Genomic DNA, 22,410 nt, shown 5'->3' with positions numbered 1-22,410 from the left:
TGTGTCTATTAGGGGAATGCCTTGATGGAGTTCAAAGGAGAGAATTTTCTGCTTAGGGTAAGCAGAGATAAGCAATTTGATTGGTTGATGCTTTGGAACATAACAACTCTGCGTTTAATTGAGGTAGAATGTTTAAACTTGATGTAGATGTTCATTAAGGGAATGTCTTGACTGAGTGCAATGATTAATATTTCGAGCTAAAGCTAAGCAGAGCCAGGCATCGATATTTCCGCGCACATGCGCACGGCGTGCGCAGGCACATTTGCTTGAAAAAATTTTTTGCAGGCACATTTTTAAAGATGTAGCCACGCCTAGCGGCGCCTGCGCCAGGCACTATTTTTTGCCGCCCAGCACAAAGAAAAAATCGAAAAAGGCCCAGTCGTATTTAAACCCCTTCGTCCTTCTCTGTACACAAACTCGGCGCTCGAAATTTACCACGGCAATTAAACGGCAAAGCCATGGTAAAAGCCGACGTACGCAAACCATGTCTGTCACGGCATAATTTATTTTTGTGTGCCGTAGTAGACCCTATCATCACAAATTAGTTTAAAGAAAGATGTATTGGTATTTTGTTTATTTATACTTAGAAGATGTGTAGGCCTAGGTCTATTCATTTTACAATTATTCTACGGTCTTTATATTTGTTTATTTGCGGTAAATAGGTCACCCAAACCAATCTATGGCACTCCAATGTTAAAGGTTTGAATGTCGTAATTGTCCAACACGTGCCTGCAAATTTTCACGATGATCTTATTTTATTTCTTACCTGTGTTGACCGTGGATTTGCTACGGCCCGAGAGTAGGACTAGGAGGACGATGAGAGCTTTCTCAGTTTCTGCCTGACCTGATTCTCATTCCACCGTAATAATAATAATATTCGTGAGACACGTACAACAACTTTACAAACAAGTCAAATAATACAACGTGTTTTAATTATCAATATCTACCTGTTGTCATAATTCGTTGTACTCAAATAAAACACAAACACCGTTTTAATAATTTTAATGTCAAAGTAATAAAGTAATATTTGAAAAAAAACCCAACAAAACAACAAATACTGAAAGGTCCTCAACTTATCTATCTATGCTCGGTCGGGTGGTGTCAAAAAGTTTTTAGATCCCTGTATCATTGATGAAAATTAAGTGAATTTGGTAAAATTTGAATATATAAATGGAAATTTGATTTGCACTGAACCAAATACAAAAGGCAGCAGATGCTCTGAAAATACACCAAGAAGGGTTTAATTTTCATAAAAGACCACGCCCCCCTCCCAAAAGTTTTTTGGCCTTGCTCCGCTCGACAAATATGTTTTAACACCACTCGCCAAATCCTGGCTACATCCCTGTGTTTCAGTATGACCCTGCAGGCACATTTTCAAGTGTGTGCGCAGGCACACTCAACTTTTATAGAGCCCTGAGCAGAGCTAATCAATTTCATTGGTCGATGCTTTGGGACAAGATAAATTTGATTCTTTCTGATAGAGAGTGATGAAACATATTGTATAGTTTGATTTCTCGATACTTTTGAAAAAAAAAATGTGTGATTAATTAGTATGTGTCATCTATTTATTTTGGGATTTCGGCGGGGGACATCAGCCTCACTGTTGGCTTGTTTAATTTGTTATAGACGGATGCTAGAGTTAAAGAAGAGATTTTAGCATTTTTTACTAGCCATGTTGCTGCTATAAAAGATATCTATTCACGAACATCATTTTCAACGTATGATCAAAACATAGTTTGGGAAGGTGTCAATTTCTTAGTACAGCGAACAACAGTAAGTATATGGATAAAAAGGAATATTGTTTAAACATTAAGGTTTATCCCACTCTATAGATTCAAATTTTAGTTCATATTGTTTAAAAAAAACTATAGAATTGAATGTCCTTGGCAATAATAGTGATATGTTTGTTTTGATTATGGTCATCTCTGACTAAATGAGTACATGAGACAATTCAAAATATAAAGTTCACTAATAAAGCCTTTTGTAATAAAAATAATTGATGTTCCATGTGTCCAAGTGAATGTCAAAGTTTCAGTTACTTGATTCTGCCACAAACAAGATACGATCTCTTTAATAGATGATCCTAGTGACAAATACCCTCTGAACAGAAAATTGGTAAACATTTCTGAGGTCTTAAACATTTATCCAGAGTTGATCACATTTAAATGTTTATAATGTATTTTATTTCAATTCCATCTGTCATTTTAAAATATCTCCTCTTCAAAATTTGCTCCATTGTACATTGGATTTGTATATTTTTCTTGCAGATTATGACAACTACTGGAGAAAATTGTGGAGATGCAAGCAAGAGAAGTGCATTTTGTAATGAAAACATTGATGTCAGTAATTTCTTAAATCTGAATTCGCTGGATAAGCATGATGAATTCTGTTTGGCCTATGTATTTACATATAGAGATTTTATACAGGGAACTCTTGGATTAGCTTGGGTTGGATCAGAAACAAGTAAGCTATTATTTGGTTGCTTGTTCTTTAGAGATTTTATGAGAAATGATCCTTTACACTACTTAAAAAGCTACAATATTTTTGTAGCACCTTTTTATTTGAACATGTCTTTATTGTGCAATTGTTTTCACAAAAGTTTATATTTAATCAAATCTTTTTTTAAGACATCTTAATGATCATTAAGCATTGGGATACTTCGGGTTTTGTGAAGAGTATACTGTATCCACCATGATACATGTTAAATTATTTTTTAGTGTTAGTGATTTTATGTTAGTCGATTGTTAACAAGTACAATAAGTAAAATTGAACCACTGTGTGAACTTTAAATAGCCAACACTGCTGAATAAGAGAGATAGCTGCAGGTGGAAGAAACGATGTGACTATCTTATTATTTATAGTTTTCCATGAATGGAAATCAGGGTATGTTTACTATGTGTTTCAGGAGCGGCAGGAGGTATCTGTGAAAAGTATAAAGATTATCCAGAAGGAAATAGTAAAGTTGGTAAAAGTTTAAATACAGGCATTGTAACAATTGTGAACTATGGTAAACCAGTACCCTCTAGAGTCTCACATCTTACATTTGCTCATGAAGTCGGACATAATTTTGGATCACCTGTAAGTAGTAACTGTTAAGGGTTTCATTTGATTTAACCTGATTAGATCTAATTTAAGGATTCAACCACAGTTGACTATTGGAAAATCAAGAACACAAAACTAAAAGTACAAAATAGCACAAACTTAATTGAAAATTTAATCATCCCTAATTGGGTGCACATTTGGGGCTTTATTTCTTGGGGTGGAATTATATATGTAAAAATATACCACTGAATGAAAAGCGGACATTTTGAGATATATAGTATAAAGAGTCTGTCACTTGCATCTCCAGAAGTCGTCCATATTACTGAATTTTATTCTCGTGGTGTCTGCTGCAAGACTTTAATCTTTGACAGATGCAAATGATCTTGAATTGTGAAACATTTATTTGACAGCATGATAGTGGTCCAGAGTGTGCACCATATGGAACAAATAATCCAGATGCGTCTAATGGAAACTATATAATGTTTGCTAGTGCTACTATGGGAGACAAAAAGAACAATGATTATTTCTCTGTGTGCAGTAAAGATAATATAACACGAGTCTTAGATGCAGTACGCAATGAAAGATATGGAAAAATTAATTGCTTTGATAGTAAGTATATACATTTGATTCATATTGTGTAAGCATAAAATGCCAATGGTTATTTCTCATTTTCATGCATAGTATGTCAATCTTAAAGTAGCAGTATTGTTATTTTAATTTACAAAATCCAAGCATGGCCAGTCTTTGTATGGAGCTAAAACATACTGTATTATTAATTAAGCTGATTAAGGAGGACAAAATACAAATATTCTGATTTGCACAGACTAATTGCGGCTTTAAATGAGTCTTGCAGCATATTTTCTTTTTTTTTCATTATTGTTAGATATTGAATGGATGTTTTTCTCATAGTTATTGGCCTAGATCCTTTAATTATTTCCCTTATCGACCCCAGGGTAATCAACCAAATATTTCTTAAGCAAATGTTTTGTACATTTTTAAACGCCCACATTTTCATGTGGACGTATATTGTTGTCGCCCCTGTCCGTCCGTCCAAAATTGTTTGTGAACACTCTACAGGTCACAACTTGAAATATAGGTTTATCACCCTAAGATCTTGGTTCCTTTCGATATTGGCATGGCATGTAACTCCATGGATTATGGCCCCTGATTGTACAAAAACTGTATGTTTATGCTTATAATGTATGTTTATAACCCACAGATCTCGGTTCCTTTCGATATTCGCGCATATCAGACCATAACTTCCTGAATTATGGCCCCGATTTCGATGAAACTCGAAATACATGTTTATAACCCAAAGATTGGTTCCTTTCGATATTCGCGCATATCGGATTGTAACTTCCTGAAATATGGCCCTTGATTGAACAAAAAATCACGTTTTTAGCTTGTGGTCCCTGTAGAGGTCACAATTTTTATCAGATTTAAAGAAAACGTGTGAATATATCACCATTACACACTAAGATCTTGGTTCCTTTTGATGATCGCGGATACCCGAACTTAACTTCCTGGATTATGGCCCCTGATTGTTTGAAAAATCACATTTTTAGCTTCCGTATTCTCTAGAGGTCACAATTTTTTTCTGATTTTAAAAACTGTTTAAATACATCACCATTAACCAATATTGAAGGTTGAATTCAAATTTCGGGAAAATTAAAATGAAACTACCTGACAAAATGGCCGCTCTTTGTACTCAAATTGTGTAGAAGTGTGTAATACGAAGGTTGTGAACCCTCTTGAGGTCACAATTTTTATCCGATTTTGATGAAACTTAAAACATATCTTTATATCCCAAAGATCTTAGTCCCTTTTGATATTTGCACATTTCAGGCCATAACTTTCTGGATTATTGCCCCTGATTGTACAAAATATCGTGTTTGTTTTTAGCTTGTTCTCTATCCATCTCTTGCAAAATGTGCCTGGCAGCCGCTGGTTTAATTTCAACACTTCAACACCATCTCGGAGGGTAGGATGGCCGAATGGTTAGCACATGTGCGCTGTATCATAAAGTCTGTCATTGGGTCAATTGGCTTAGTTTCGAATCCCCGGTTTTACGTGACAAGGAGTAGGGTTGCCTGTCCAACCTCGTGGGTTTTCTCCGGGTCCTCCGGTTTCCTCCCACTGCTAAAGACCCCTACGCGCAAGTGAATTATTGCAATAAAATTAAACCATATGTTAGTTCCAAAATGACCTAGTTTGTGTCGAGTGAATGTTAAACCCTATTTCTCTCTCTCTCTCAACACCATCTCTTCATATTGCGTCAAGGAGGTTTGTTGGCTGAATGATTTTTCTCTGGCTGCTATGTTTGTAGTTGTTGAAATGTGGTCGTATATTGTTGTCTCCCCCGTCCGTCCGGCGTCCACAATTGCTTGTGGACACTCTATAGGCCAAAGTTAATATCCGATTGACTTTAAATTTATACACAGTGTTTAAGGTCATGAGACGAAGAATCCTATTGATTTTCAGCGGTTTTCGATAATTACTGCCAGAGTTATGACCCTTGATCACTTCAAAAAATCTTTTGGACGCTCTAAAGGTCAAAGTTAATATCCGATTTACTTCAAATTTATACACAGTATTTAAGGTCAAGACAAGAGACGAAGAAGCCTATTGATCACTTCAAAAAATCTTGTGGACGCTCTAGAAGTCAAAGTTAATATCCGATTGACTTTAAATTTATACACAGTGTTTAAGGTCATGAGACGAAGAAGCCTATAGATTTTCAGCGATTTCCATTAATTACTGCCAGAGTTATGGCCCTTGATCACTTTGAAAAATCTTGTGGACGCTCTAGAGGCTAAAGTTAATATCTGATTGACTTTAAATTTATACAGTGTTTAAGGTCATGAGACGAAGAAGCCTATTGATTTTCAGCAATTTCCGATAATTACTGCCAGAGTTATGGCCCTTGATCACTTTGAAAAATCTTGTGGACGCTCTAGAGGCTAAAGTAATCATCCGATTGACTTCAGATTGATACACAGAGTTTAAGGTCTTGAGACGAACATGTTTTTTGTTTTTTCAATGAATCTTTATGACTTGAACAGCTAAGTCCATGATGTTAAAAGTGTCATATACTAAACGTTAGCATGGGGCAGAACTTTATAAAAACCAAACAAATTCTAATGGTTTTCTGATAATTACTTAATGAGTTGCTACTCTTAATCAAATTTTAATGTATTATAAATGTTTCATTACCGAAAAAAGTAAAAATATGCGACAACTCTTGTTGACTGGCCGGACGATATAGCTGCTGTGGGCGTATGTTTCGTTGCCTGGCAACCTATCTTTATTTTCTGTTTCCCCCCACTTCTCCCTCTGATATCTGGTAATGTGTCTTGGATGTGTTATTTTCAGAGAGTAATGCAGCATTTTGTGGAAATGGTCTGGCTGCTCGATTTGTAGTTGTTATTCTCTCCTTTTCTACCCCCCCCCCCCTTCCTCTGATATCTTGTAATGTGTTTTGGAATGTGTTTTTTTCAGAAAGTAATGCAGCATTTTGTGGAAATGGTCTTGTTGAACCTGGTGAACAATGTGATTGTGGTTATGCCAATGATTGTGCAGATGAGTGTTGTATTGCTAAAGGTACCAACAATAGTGCAACAGAATGTCAATTAAAAGAAGGCAAAGTCTGCAGGTATGTTTCGTGACTAGAGGTAAACCTTTCAAAATAGTTGTGCCTTTTGGTAATTAGAAATGTCTAAGTTGAATAACTTTTGTCTAAGTATTATAAAAATTGTGCTGTTTTCTCATTTGAATGAATATTTGTAGTTGCATGTGGAAATGTGGTCGTATATAATCATCTCATCTTTCTAAAGTTATGCATATTGTTGACATTAGTGACGCAAAGAATCCCATTGAATTTTCTGCAATTTCTGATAATAGTTGTTTCCCCTGTAAAATCTTGTGAAGGATATAACAGTAAAAGTTACCACCCAATCTGACTGAAATGTATATGCATTGTTAGTCTTATTAATGTTAAGATGAACTGAAAAACTGAATCTTACTGTATTTCAACAATTTCAATTCATTAATTTTAGGGTTATGAGTATAACCCTTGTTTAGCTTATTAAATCTTGTGAACGCTTGAACAAAATAAGTTATCGTCCAATCTGCTTGAAATTTCAAGAAGTAAGTACTGTTCATTTTTGATATTCAATAGGCAGATTAAGCAAATAGGACAATAATTATTGTGGCTAAAGCATTCTACAGTAGAAATATTTTATATGTATGTTTTGTATAATATTTTGTAATTTTAGTCCTACAGCCGGACCATGTTGTAATGAATCATGTCATCATATAACCGATGTTGTGTGTAGAAATAAAGATGACTGTACATCTGAATCAAAATGCAAATATCCTTTTTATACACCCACAATGAAATGTGGTTGTATCTGGTCGTCGCCACCATCAATCTGTCCATCCATCCGGCGTCCACAATTGCTTGTGGACACTCTAGAGGCTAACGTTAATATCTGATTGACTTTAAATTTTTACACAGTATTTAAGGTCATGAGACAAAGAAGCCTATTGATTTTAACGATTTCCAATAATTACTGCCAGAGTTATGGTCCTTTATCACTTTGAAAAATCTTGTGGACGTTCTAGAGCTAAAGTTAATATCTGATTGACTTTAAATATATACGCAGTGTTTAAGGTCATGAGACGAAAAATCCTATTGATTTTCAACAATTTTCGATAATTACTGCCAGGCTTATGGCCCTTGATCACTATGAAAAATCTTGTGGATGCTATCAGGGCTAAAGATAATATCAAATTGACTTTAAAATGATACACAGTGTTTAAGGTCATGAGAAGAAGAATCCGATTGATTTTCAGCGATTTCCAATAATTACTGCCAGTTATGGCCCTTGATCATTTTGTGGACACTCTAGAGCCTAATCCGATTGACTTTAAATTTATACACAAAAATCCTATTTTTTTTCAACGATTCCGATTATTACTGCCAGATTTATGGCCCTTGATCATTTTGAAAAATCTTGCGGATGCTTTATGATCACAGTTATGATCTGATTGATTTTATATTTATACAATGGTTTACGCCTATATATTGTCGGTGGGGGGTCAAAAGGTCATATATGGATTTTGCAAAATTGTCCAGGAGAGCCAAAAAACAACACAGGTTAAGAATCAAAATGTCTAATAAAACAGTCACGTCAAAATGTTGTATGTAAAATATTATATTTCTGAAGCTTTTCTTAATATTTCTGTACAAAGTGTATGTAGCCCTTAAAACAATATGTATCTATCCGCACGTATCAAGCTCAACATTTAGTGCAGAAATAAAGAGTGAAAGCTAGTTATTTGCAGTTTTATACAGCAAAGACGTATCTCAGGAAAATATTCACCTTTACCTTCTTCAGTTTCATAGAATTCACACAGTAGACAGCTCAACAATAATTTCTATAACACATATTTAACTATAAAACAATACTGGCTACATTTCGTTTGCTTGTAATACTTTGGTTAGACACAAAGTTGATTTTTTTTTTTTAAAAATACGACATTTTCACTCTTAATATTTTTTTGTTTTTTTGGAACACCCCATATACGACATTTTGATACAATATCTATAAAACCTCTTTTTATCAGCTTAGAAATACGACAACTAGATGAAAAGATGCGCAAGAAAATCCTCATTCTGAAGAAACAAAAAAGTGAATTTCGCTAAATATGCCAGATACGACCTTTTGACTCCCCAATGACGATATAATCGTTTCGTATGACTTTGGCTTGATACACAGAGTTTAAGGTCTTGAAACAAACAAGTATATTGATTTTCAATGGTTTTTGATAATTTGAAAGTTATCCATGATATTGAATGTTTTGTATACTAAACGTTAGCATGGGCTAAACAAATTGTAATGATTTGTGTTTAAGGCCATGTGACGAAGAAGACTATTGATTTTCATAGATTTCTGATAATTTCTGATAGTTATGGGCCTTGAACACTTTGAAAAATCTTGAGGATGCTCTAGAGGCTTAAGTTAATATAAATTGTTTAAGGTCATAGGACACACAATCGAAACAAATTCTAATTATTGCTGATAGTTACTTCATGGGTTATTACTTGTATTTAGATTTTCATGTGTTGTAAATGTTCTCATTACTGACAAAAGAGAAAAAATGCGACAACACTTGTTGACTGCCCGGACGACTTAGCTGCTGTGGGTTTATGTTTTGTTGCCTGGCAGTCTATATTATCTTTAGTTTGGATATAGTTTTAAAGTTATGATTAGTGTGTAGTTGTACATACACTGAAAATGATATGATGAGTTATCCTTAACTAATTCACTGGTTTATCTGAGAACTGTCCAGCTCCAACAAAAGAGCCCAACAATACTCTCTGTAATTCTTACTCTCAAGTTTGTTTAGATGGGGTAAGTTCAGTTAATATTTTTGTATAAAATATAGATACATGACAACCATAATTGAATTTGCTTTATATAAAATAAAATTCCGTACGACTATGCCATAGTCTTAAATAATGAGGACAGTATTTTAAAAAATAACTCCCTGTCAGCATGTGTATAAAATAAAAATGAATAAATCTAAAACGCTATTTAAAACTAAATCTAGTAATGCGTGTCATGTGTTATCAGGAATTGGAAAGCATTGGAGATCCTGACGGAAGAATATATTATTAATGTCTTTTCTCGGTATATCCGGTGTTCTATCAGGGATTATTCAATGACTATTTGAATTTAACAACGGGTCAGTGAAACCATAAAATGTATTATCCAATTATTATTTTAATATCTACCTGGAATTTGTACAGATCGATCGTCGAAGACAGGGCGCGAATCCCGAGATTCATAATAGTAATCCATGCCGAGCGAGATGTATTCATTCGCCACATGGCTTATTACAAAGGAAACTTACTGGACCTGTTATGAATAACCAGCACGCTTGTTTTTTTACCAAATTATCAAAATTACCTTTAAATGTGCTAATTACTTGGATTATGGCCGATTCTCACTAAGGTATGACTGTTATTATTGCCGACAAGTAAGTTGATTGTTGATATTGACAGTATTTTTCATTACCGGTACATTTTTCCTGATTATTTTATTTGAGGGGAGTCAATTTAGACATAAAAAGCGCACCTCGACTGACATCCAGGCACGTCCAGGAGATCGAGAGCGATCGCGCTCCTTTTATGTGAAGGCCCGAGTAAGAAAGGTTTAGAATAAAGTATTGAATTGAGTTGATCTGATCATGTGTTATTTCAAGTATTGGTATAAGCCTTAGTTTTTAGATCAATTTTGTTCGCAAGATGAAGTCGTAGTCAATTTGCTTACAAGTTTTAATTCTTGACACAAGACCTTTACAATGAACGTTTACAATCAACAGCTTCATGTGGACGTATATTGTCGTTGTCCCTGTCCGTTCGAATGTCTGTCCACAATTTGTGTGTGGACACTCTACAGGCCACAATTCTTATCCAATTTTGACGAAAACTTGAAACATAGGTTTGGTTTGTCCCCTGATTGTACGAAAATCACGTTTTTAGCTTGTGAACAATTTTGATCCGATTTTGATGAAACTTGAAGTGCATGTTTATAACCCAACTATCTTGTTTCCTTTCGATATTTGAGCATATCGGATCGTAACTTCCTTTATTATGGCCCCTGATTGTACGGAAAATCGTGTTGTTAGCTTGTGGTCCCTCTAGAGGTCACAATTTTTGTCCCCCTCCTTTTGAAGAAAGCAGGGGACTATTAAAATGGGTTCGTCCGTCTGTCCTTCTGCCTGTCCATCACACTTTTTTGGACACAATAACTCTTTCTTATTGAGCTAGAATGTTCAAACTTGGTGTATGTGTTATTAGGTCAATGCCTTGATGGAGTTCGAAGATGAGCATTTTCTGCTTAGGGTAAGCAGAGATAATCAATTCGATTGGTTAATGCTTTGGGACAAGATAACTTTAGTTGTAATTAAGTGAGAGTGATGAAACTTGGTGTATAGTTTCATTACATCAATACCTTGACTAAATTCGATAATGAGCATTTTCTGCTCAGGGTAAGCAGAGCGATAAGCAATTTGATTGCCCGAGACTTTGGAACACAATAACTCTCCTTCTAATTGAGCTAGAACGTTCAAACTAGGTGTAGGTGTTCATTAGGTAAATGCCTTGATGGAGTTCGAAGATGGGCATTTTCTGCTTAGGGTAAGCAGAGATAAGCAATTTCATTGGAGAGTGATGAAACTTAGTGTATATAGTTTCACTACCAGGTACTTCAAAACCTTGACTAAGTTTGATCGTGAACATTTTATGCTTAGATTAAGTATAGATAATCAGTTTGATTGCTCAATACCTTTGCAAAAGATATATGTGCAAATCATTATGTGTCATCTATTTATTTTGGGATTTTGGTGGGGAACATCGGCCTGTTGGCTTATTAAGGACTGTCTTGATTAGCCTATTTGGTGTGGTAAAGTAGGATATTAAAATCCATATCATTTCATTTTGTTTTATAGGAATGCCGAGGTTCAGTATGCTTGAAGATAAATTGGGAAGAATGTTTCTTAACGGCTAGTGAGGATGGAACTGGTCCATCTAGAGAAGACTTATGTTTTATAGCGTGTAGTAAGTAAAATTTATAGGTGTTACCAACATTTTAAAGCCTTTGCTGTGTCCGTTTTAGAACTGTTCCCTATAAAATAATCTGATGGTAAGTGTCAAAATTTGCATTCCACAAACTTTTTTCATACTTGTCATACTTCAGTAACTAACCGGTCACTTTTAATTATAGAAATACTCTAAAATTGATGTCAATTTACTGAACATTAATTAAAACATAGTCCACTTGTCGCCAACAACATATAGTTTTACTTACTACCTGTCAAACAAAAGAACTTCCTGTTAGCCTTGAATTTGTCAGTTCCTGTTTCCAAATATTCAACTGGCTGTTTATTGAATAATATTTGATATATTATTTATAAGCATCTTCAAACACAATATGTATATATTAATTTTCAGAAAAAAAAGGCACAGAAGAATGTATAAGTTCCAAGAACACAGATGCATTGTCAAAACCAGGAAATGAAGAATTTCTGGACTTATTAAGTGAAATAGAAAGTAAAAATGCTGAGACTACTGGAAAAGCTGTACAATTACCAGCAGGTAATGATTATCTTTTATATGGGTCGTATATTGTTGTCACCTCTGTTCATCTGTCTGTATAAAAGTATTTTTCTGTACATTTTATTATAACTACTAAAAACATAGTGGTTAGAAAATGATTTAAATCAATTTTAATATTTGACCTTTGTATTTTTTTCTATTTATGTGTCTAATGTAAATAAAGTAATAATAAGTCTGCTATCTGTTCTTGAATCCCCAGTTGTATGTGACTAGGAGTAGGGACACCTGTCCAACCTCGTGGGTTTTCTCTGGGTCCTCCGGTTTCCTCCAACTTCTAAAGACCCCTACGCGCAAGCAAATTATTGAAATAAAATTAAACCATATGTTAGTCCCGAAATGACATAGTTAAACCTCATCTCTCTCTCTCTCTCTCTGTTCTGTAAAGTAAGACCATTCGTAATACAAGTCATTTGTTTTAATGCTCAGACTTGCTTGATTAGATTTGAATTAATCTGACTTGTTGCCCTTTCAGACATTAATATTTTCTTTGCTATCATATATGTAAAACACTTACATTCGTGAGATGATTCTCTTTGTAATGGTTGTGCAAGTTTCATGTTAATTTTTCAGGTTCTCCTTGTGATAATTTCCGGGGATATTGTGACGTCTTCCATCGTTGTAGAGGTGTTGATGCAGAGGGACCACTTGCCAGATTAAAAAATCTTATATTTAATCCTCAAACATTACAAACTATAAAAGAATGGATAGAGGTAAACTTTTAATCTTTAATAATCATTTTAAAATATGAAGATTTTGTATGCGATTATAGGATAGCTGCCTGTAGTAGTCAATTCGTCCCTAACATAAATCATACATGTGTCATTTTACTCTAGAGCTATAAAAGTTGCATGTTCTCATTTCATTTTGATTAAACGGACTAAACTCAAATCACCTAAAATATGCAACCATTTGCATGATGTTGCAAATGGAATAAAATGGGTTTAATGTCCTACTGTTCTGCTCTGACTGGGCTATTTAATTGTTTCAATGGCACAATTCTATAGAATACAATTTCTGCTTATGACTGAGCGATGTTTCGACTAGGTTTCTCTAGTCATTATCGAGCAATGATAAAATATGAAAATATAGCAAGGCAATATATACATGTACACAACAATACCCCTGGTTGGTCAGCATTAACTAAGTAATGTTGTTAACATGACATGTACATTGTATTTCTTAGAATTGTGACCTGTATATGGGCTAATGAAGACGAGCATATGCCATACAGTGTGCTATGAGGGAAATTTTGCCCAGGCAGCGGCGCTATGGCCTACTCTTATATCAAACTCCAAGTGCCATGGATCTTTTATGTGCATGCCAATGTATTCACAGGACCTCAGTTTTTTTGTCCCACCGGAATGAATAGACAGCTTTGAGATGATCTATGAACCAGGTTTGGGATTACAATTTCCAATTAATTAAACTCAGTAGTAGGTAGTTATACAACATGATTACTGGTACATGTCTATTCATTTCATTATGACATCAATAGCATTTTATTGGTGTTTTTTAAACATACATTTTGCAAGAGCTAAATCTGCCTATTGCAGGTGGTTGAAATTATTGCACACGTCTTGTCAAACCTTCAAAGGCTAATATCTTCGCTCGCAATAGAGTAATTTGGATGAAATTTTCAAATTATTCATTTTACATGATCTATTTTCGAACTATTATAGCAAGAATGGCTAGCTCTATCTAAATCTTACATAATGTATCTTTAAGTATCTTAAAGGGCACATAAGATGGGCGAGAAAATTTTTCGGTCAGTATGTATAGACAATGATTACTATATCCACTTTACGGCAAATTCACACCAATCTGCTTAAGGCTGTCGTTCGCACTTCATATGTTGAATTTCATAATAAAAATCGTTTTTGAGGTTTCATGATTATCTGTCACATACACTATTTAAGAACACATCAGTCATTTTTTTCAAAAAATTCTTGTATATTTCCACAAATTTTGGTTCTGAATGATCTCTCCTTTCTGTTGATATAAATTTAAAAACAATAGGTATTTTCACGCGAAATACTTGGCTTCCAAATTGTAAACATCTGTCATGTTTGATACCGTTATAAAGCTTGGGACTTCCCCTATTGAAAGGAAATGATGTTTTTGGGGTGCCTTGAATCAATCCCCTCACATAGAGATAAAAATAGCATGCCAGCCTATACCTACCAGAACTGGTTTTGAAAACCTAATAAGGTTATTTTTAGACCACATTATTTTTAGACCACATTATTTGATAGGTCAGTCAAAAAGGTCAGGTGTTAGTTTGTCCAATCAGAAACCAGCAACCCTCCAGGTTAGGCTATACTGAATGATGATGATGAAAATTTGTCTGCTACTGCTAGACCTACACCTAGTACCAGTACAAGTAGTAATGCTATTAATAGTTCAGGTGTAAATTTACACACGGCGGCTTATTGACTTATTGCAGTCGTTAATTTCAAACTTATGCTGTCCTACATGGCACAGCAGTAATGTGGTTTTACATGAGGATAATAATTTTATTGGCCTTTCAAGCATATTTAATCTATATTGCAGTATTTTCGAGCAATCGCTGGGGCAAGTACCCACTAAAACTGAGAAGAAGGGTGCTCATTTCGTCAACAGGAGAGTTGTTCTAGCCATGAAGGAGATGGGGTGTGGGAAGAGCTCTCTTGACACATTTGCCCAAGTCATGGATTTTCCATGTTCTTTGGAGAAAGAAGTCTTTCGTAAGGTACCAAAGCCATAGGGGATGCTAGCCTCTCCTCCCTTGACCATCATCTTGAAGATGTTAAACAAAATATACATCTTGCATATGGTCAATCTGATCCTTGTATAGCTGATGATAAAATTAAAAATATTGTTGTTTCCAGTGACGGCACATGGCATAAAAGAGGATTCAGTTCTCATTATGAAGTAGTGGCTATTGTTGATTTATTAACAAATTTAGTTATAGATTCTTAGGTTATGTCAAACTTCTGCATATTATGTTCCCAAAACAAAATGGACAGATCTTCTGAAGAACATATAACTTGGCATACTGCTCACAGACCTGTCTGCCAAATAAATCATCATGGCTCCGCAAAGAGCATGGTAACTGTTGCCACCTTAAAAATGTTTGAACGATCAATTGAGAAATTTGGTTTCAGATATAAAATACTTTTAAATGACGGCGATAGCTCAGTTTTCAACCAGTTGTGCAAATTGAATGAAAATAATGGACCGTATGGCGCAGACTAAACATTTTACCATTGGTACACGAATCGTGTACCATAGTGCGTTTCAGCAGCATTTGTAACAAGTGTCCAGAAAGAACGAGGCTAGACATATTCCACAACTCGTGTCAAACGGTGCCGCCATCTTAATTGGAGAGCATGCGCAATAGACTGGAATAACCAGATGCTAGAAATTTCCATTCGGTTGAGACTCATGCCGTATTTCGCTGGACATAACTGATTTGAAATTAAGAGTCAAAGTGGAAACAATTGAATGTAAATCAGTTCATATACAATCAGATTAGTATTACATTATTATATGCCTTGCAACCCATTTGGGTCAATTTATAGGTCCCAAATATTAGCGATTTAGCTCCTTTAAATGTTAATATATCGAATAATTTTAACCGGATTGATTTGAACTTGCCGTAATGTGTATATAATAACTACTTGCTATAAGTACAAAAAATCTAGTTTGATCAGTTATCTTACATGCAAAATATAAAAGTTCTCAATTTATAAAGTATCTACTGGGGAAATAATGGCCAATGGTATTTGACATCATATTTTATAACTCAATTAACACATAATGTGACTACTGTTACTAGCGATATTTCTGGAATAGGCGTGAATGTAGGGGTGGCTCCAAGCTCTACGCTAGATCTCAATGACTGGCTGATGATCACAGAGGAGCTCCCTGGGAGTCTTAGCATTATGTCAGCTGTCACTCAAAATGGTCCATACATAGAAAACACATGTTGCTTATAAAAAGATCACTATTTCACCAGTTATTGAAAACAAGTCTACTGAACTGGTTATTGTTTTGTAACATGGTAAATAGTTTATTTATATTTGGTATTTATTGTATATACTTTATTTGACAGGAATATTGGTGGGCTGTATTGTTAATGGCTATAGGTTTAGTTGTAGTAATGGGCGTTTTTATTAAGATTTGTGCAGTTCACACACCAAGTAGCAATCCTAGAAAATCGGCAGCTCGTAAACTTACATTACCCAGACGACGTAATCAAGGTGGAGGTCCGCAAGGAAATAAACCATCTCGGTCAGCAGCATCAAATCCACAGTTTGTAAGTACAAGTATATAAGAATCAGTAATGCTATTTCGCCCGTATGTTCCGGACATGTCCTAAGCTATTTCCCAAACATCCAACCATAAATATGCCCAATCGGACATCAAGATATGGCGAATGATATTCAATTTTCCAAATTTATTTGACTGTACTTGGTATATTAGGCTGGATTGATTAGGTATAAGTGATCAACGTATTTATCGTGTTTTACCGCCTATACACCTACTTAACTTACCTTGATTGGCTGACTTAATCCTTTGTCCGACAATTTATCAATAAAATTCCTTAACAGAGGTCATTGCTTCTCCTTTGTTGGACTATATATCAATCCAACAAGTGTGATTATAAACTTAATCTATGTGATTAACCCGTGATTTCTCTATTGTCGGACATTTCAGTCTCCTTGATGTTTGCCAACAACACGTAGGAACTAGTCTTATGACTATGTGTCGCATATCCTAATAGTATATAACACCCCAAATCAAATCTGATAACTTGTCTGCGATATAACTTCGGTGGAAGCGGACGTTAAATAACTTAATAGCTTTAAAGGTATTAAGTCGACTGTTAAGTTCACAATTTTGCGTCAAAAATGCCTTTATTTGTAAATGCCTTTATTTGTAAATTGTTATAGTGGTGTTAGTTAATCATTTTAAAAAAAAAAAATATCAGTGGAGAGTATAACCAATGATCAATCCTTCAATAAAATGTATGTTTGGAGAAACACTGAATCCAATAGTACAAAACAGTGTGAAGATGCTATTTATGGTATAATACTATATTTTGTGTATTAAAGGACCCTCCACCACCTTACACAGGTCCGTCCACAGGTGGTCCACCTCACGGTAAAGGACCCAGATACAACAATGGTGGAAAAAGAGGAAGGGGAGATTTAGAGATGCAAAACATATAATATATAATTATAAACCTTGAACCTTTCTGCCTAGAGCAAACACTGAGATAAATTAAACACTTCTGTTCTATTTTATACATTATCTAATCTATGTTCAGCCACACAAGGCAGCCATTTTAATGTGTTCCACTATGTTGAATATGAATAACTCAATTCTGTTTTTGTAATTCTTTATTTTATAAATATATATATCAGAAAAAGATGAGAAACTTGTTAACTGACCTGTTTGTCAGTATTGAATAGATTTATATTATGTTTAATCTATTGTTGCAGTCACAAGAAATCTTTTAAACATTCATATTCAACATAGTCCATTTTTCACACAGATCACTTAATGAAACCCTTTATGAGAGAATCAGTAAAGAACTCTGTAATTCTGCTATTATGGTTTGTTAGCTTATAGTGAAGGGATTTGTTTATCTTGAAGTTCAAGTTATTGCCATATCCAAACTGCCTGGTAAAGTACCAAACATGATTGTCTCACTTACTATGAGCGCTCTACAATACCAGAATTTTTATTATGTTTTTCGGTATCACAAATACAACTTTGTTACTAGAGGAGTAATCATACTGCTGGTTGGTGAATGATGCACTTAGCAGACATTGTAATTCAAATTAATATTTGAATAATGTTATTGATTTGAGATTGCTGAAAATGTGCTGGTCAAGAAATTGGTATATGTTAAGGCTACTAAAATTTGGATTTTATCTTTAGTTAAGATTTAGGGAAACAGGGCCCAGTTGGTTTGGCAACAAAGGGCAGTAACTCTAATGTGGTAGTGATCAGTTGGAAAAGAAATATTCTTGGCAATAATTTGTTTTGAAAAAGTCTATTTTTCTATATTGGTATCAAGCTGGTTCTTGAAAAACTGTGAAAACTGTTACAAAATTTTAATTAGGATTGGTTAGCTTTCTTTTTTTTCTGCTACTTTAAATTTTGCAGATATCTTAAACTCTGTGACAGTGTTATTTATTAGAAATACATGTGTACATACTTAATTAATGCTGAAAAATCATTAATGATTATTATCAATTAAGATAAATTGAGAGTAGGGGAATACATTTTTGAAAAATTAGGTTTAATGATTTTTGAAGATTCTTTGCGTTTTTTTGTATGTCGTTTTCCATTTGATTTATTTTAAATTAGAAAGAAATATTGCATTAAAGTGCAGAAAGTGGTAATAAATTTTATGTTAACTTGCAAAAACCGTAAAGTATTAACAGCTATAGTGATGTGCAGAAGGAAAGATTCAAAGTGTTTTGTTGATCATATAAGATTATTTATAAATTGGACCCTAATGTTATATAATAATGCCTTATATATTTATGTATTTGTAGTATGTCAATATTTAACCACAGAGAATTTTTCCATTTTTTTCAGGGGTCCAATGTAAGTTTTCTTTGAATCACCTTTGCTCATTCCTAATTCATATTTGTATGGCCTTTACCATATAATCATACCTGCTGTTGTTTCATAGAGCTAATGTTTTAGATGCTCAAGTTAAGAGGGCTCAGAAATTGATATATAATGATCTACGCTAATTTTTTTGTCACTGGTTTTAGTAGGTGTTAATTAATTTTTTTCATATTTACACATTAGTTCTGAGAAATTTTACCTTGTAAAAATAATTGAAAAAATAGAGGTAACCAACATCAGGTTATATATTTGAATAGGTTACTCAATGATTATTGTGATATTTTGTTCGTTTTATTTTAAAGTCTCTTTTGATTTGCATTCGCCATTCATCAGCTTCAAGATGTGTTCATACTTTTCATAACCAATATCAATTACCCTTAATGTTACAGAAGATATAATTTATGCTTACAGATTATTTTACCAAATTTCATTTGAATTTCTTTGAACAATTTTTTTTTTTCTTTTTAAATATGAATTTTTATACGCCCACATTTTCATGTGGACGTATATTGTTGTCGCTCTGGCTGTACGGACCTCTGGACGTCCACAATTTGTGGAAACTCTACAGGTCACAATTCTTATCCGATTTTGACGAAACTTGAAATATAAGTTTATCTCCAAAAGATCTTGGTTCCTTTCGATATTGGCATGTATTGGATCGAAACTTCATGCATTATGACCCATGGGCCCTGACTACAAAAAATCACGTTTTTAGCTTGTGGACACTCACTCCATAGGTCACAATTTTCATCTGATTTTGATGGAACTTGAAATGCGTGTTTATAGCCCAAAGATCTTGGTTCCTTTCGATAATTCCGCATATCGGATTGTAACTTCCTGAGTCATGGCCCTTGATTGTACAAAAAATTGAGTTTTTAGCTTGTGGTTCCTGTAGAGGTCACAATTTTTATCCGATTAAAAAAAACATTTGAATATATCACTGTTACCACCCTGATGATGGTTGAGTTCGAATTTTGTGAAAATTGAAACAAAATTGCCCGACCCTCTTACACAAATATTGTAAATGTATGGTATGTCAAGTTTATGGAGCCTCTGAAGGCCACAATTTTGATCCGAGTTTGATGAAAGTTTATATCACAAAGATCTTGGTTCCTTTCGATAATTGCAGATATCCGACTGTAACTTCCTGGATTATGACCCCTGATTTTTCGAAAAGTAACATTATCTTGTGGACAAGCTAAAAGTTACAATTTGTATTCAATTTTAAAAAATGTTTAAAATTCCGGTATATCATGTTAAAATGTATTTTCGCATTTTAGACCATAACTTCTTGGATTATGGCCCCTGATTGTACGAAAAATCACATATTTTTAAAACTTGTTCTCTATCCATCTCTTGCAAAATGTGGGCGTATTTTGCCTGGCAACCACTGGTTACGTGTTTTTTTTAGCTTATAAATTCTATTTAACCATGATAAATTCTATATGTACATATCCGATGTAAATATAAAATTTCACCTATAATATAATGTATTGGGATGTAAATTTAATGTCATACTAATATTATCAACAAGTTTGTATCAAAGAGTTATTCTTATTGATTGTTGATGTAATAAAATGATATGCCCTTTTTCCCCCCATTCAATTTGATCTTGAACCTATGGTACATGTATCAAACAGTCTATAAATATGTGTTCTCTTGAGGACAGGTAGGTAATCTATTAAATGTTATAACATACATTTTAAATGAAAATGTGAAGTGTCTAAGGTCACAGAAAAATGAAATAATTTTAGAAAAAGGGATAAATAACTCCTAATAAATAAATTTGGATATAATCTCAAATATGAAAGGATCTTGTTTAAAACTTTTCTGGAAAAATATATCAGTGTATTTTCTTTCTTTTAACTTATAAACTTCTGAGATCGGAAAGTACTATTTCTAGGTAAAACCATAAATAAATATTTGTATCCCACAATACAAACAATTAATAAGAATAACTTTTTTATTTAATTTTATTATATTACTTAGTATCGTAACTTCCTTCATAATTATATTTAGTATATAAAAATATATATTCATAATTTTACTATCCAAGATTCACTACTTAATATTCTTAGACAGTGTCATTATTATATTTTTATTACTCACTAAGAAATCACTTCAAATCTGTTGTATTGAATCTTGTTCCACTAAAATATTATCTCATGATTTCCATTAGATAAATAATATGGTATAATTTCTATATTACAATTGATAATGTATGTAAATTTTCATGAAATAAATATTTGTAAATATAAAGTGATTTCAAAACAGAACAAGAAAAAATTTATTGAAAATTATTGATCATTTTTAGAACATGATATACTTTAAATAATTTACACACTTTTTCTCTAATTGTTTTTGAATGTATATGAATTATGTGTACTTTATAAAGGAAATTTTTTGAAGATTTGAAATGCATGTTATTTACAGTACATATGTAATTATATCTAGATAATCATACAAGTGGTCTAGTTACATCAATCATAAAATCTGTGTTCCATTATTTTTTTTTTAAATGATGAATAAATGTTTTATACATTACATGTTCTTGTAAAGGGTTTGGAAGGTAACAATTAACACATAGTACTGATGAATTCACATCATAACCCTTCACTGCACTGTGATCAATATCCATATCATTCCATTAATAATGGAATCAATATGTAATTTATAGCAGTGAAAGATTCACAATACAACTAGTTTTACCCTACCAAGAGGAACTGAAATGGCATATAGAAATTGGGCAACAAACCTGATGTGTTGACAACATCGCCTTGGAATAAAGAAGGGGGGGGGGGGTCCGAATAATGTCAGCTACAGGAAATATCAATAAACTTCTTTTCCAGAATGATATTCTAAATAATGGCAGTGGCTATTTGCCACATGTGGTAAGCAAGAATGTCAAAATAGCCCTGCGGCTACAGACCACAATTATTAACCGATTTCAATGAAACTTACAGATTATAATAACATTAATAATATCTCAAAATAGCCAAACTTTCGGCCACTTCCGGTTAGCGGTTTCCGAGATATCAGGTTACCACACATTTTATGTGGCACGGCTACAGACCACAATTATCAACCGATTTCAATGAAACGTACAGCTTATAATAACATTAATGATATCTCAAACTAGCCAAAATTTCGGCCACTTCCGGTTAGCGGTTTCCGAGATATCAGGTTACCACACATTTCATGTGGCACGGCTACAGACCACAATTATCAACTGATTTTAATGAAACTTACAGATTATTATAACATTAGTAATATCTCAAACTAGCCAAAATTTCGGCCACTTCCGGTTAGCGGTTTCGGAGATATCAGGCTACCACACAATTCATGTGGCACGGCTACAGACCACAATTATCAACCGATTTCAATGAAACTTACAGATTATAATAACATTAATAATATCTCAGCATAGCCAAAATTTCGGCCACTTCCGGTTAGCGGTTTCGGAGATATCAGGTTACCACACAATTCATGTGGCACGGCTACAGACCACAATTATCAACCGATTTCAATGAAACTTACAGATTATAATAACATTA

At 33.8% G+C, this 22,410-nt stretch overlaps 1 protein-coding gene across 2 annotated transcripts in view; it reads left to right on the top strand.

Moving 5' to 3' along the window:
- LOC126815554 (disintegrin and metalloproteinase domain-containing protein 10) overlaps positions 1-21,400 on the top strand; it is a 37,152-nt gene extending 15,752 nt beyond the window's left edge. Inside the window, exons 7-18 of one of the 2 annotated variants that reach the window (XM_050541256.2) lie at positions 1,627-1,773; positions 2,268-2,463; positions 2,906-3,078; positions 3,453-3,651; positions 6,541-6,694; positions 7,317-7,412; positions 9,374-9,458; positions 11,560-11,668; positions 12,062-12,205; positions 12,797-12,936; positions 16,320-16,523; positions 18,821-21,400. In XM_050541256.2, the coding sequence (XP_050397213.2) occupies positions 1,627-1,773; positions 2,268-2,463; positions 2,906-3,078; positions 3,453-3,651; positions 6,541-6,694; positions 7,317-7,412; positions 9,374-9,458; positions 11,560-11,668; positions 12,062-12,205; positions 12,797-12,936; positions 16,320-16,523; positions 18,821-18,844 (1,671 nt within the window). In that variant the 3' untranslated portion in view covers positions 18,845-21,400. Of the gene's footprint in view, positions 1-1,626; positions 1,774-2,267; positions 2,464-2,905; positions 3,079-3,452; positions 3,652-6,540; positions 6,695-7,316; positions 7,413-9,373; positions 9,459-11,559; positions 11,669-12,061; positions 12,206-12,796; positions 12,937-16,319; positions 16,524-17,322 lie in introns of both variants that reach the window. The other variant, XM_050541255.2, reaches the window with a different exon arrangement.
- Positions 21,401-22,410: the final 1,010 nt, after the last annotated feature.

This window comes from Patella vulgata, chromosome 3 (assembly GCF_932274485.2).
Source record: "Patella vulgata chromosome 3, xgPatVulg1.2, whole genome shotgun sequence".
Lineage (NCBI taxonomy): Eukaryota > Metazoa > Mollusca > Gastropoda > Patellidae > Patella > Patella vulgata.
The sequence above is the reverse complement of the archived record's forward strand: the minus strand, read 5'-3'. Positions and strand labels throughout refer to the sequence as shown.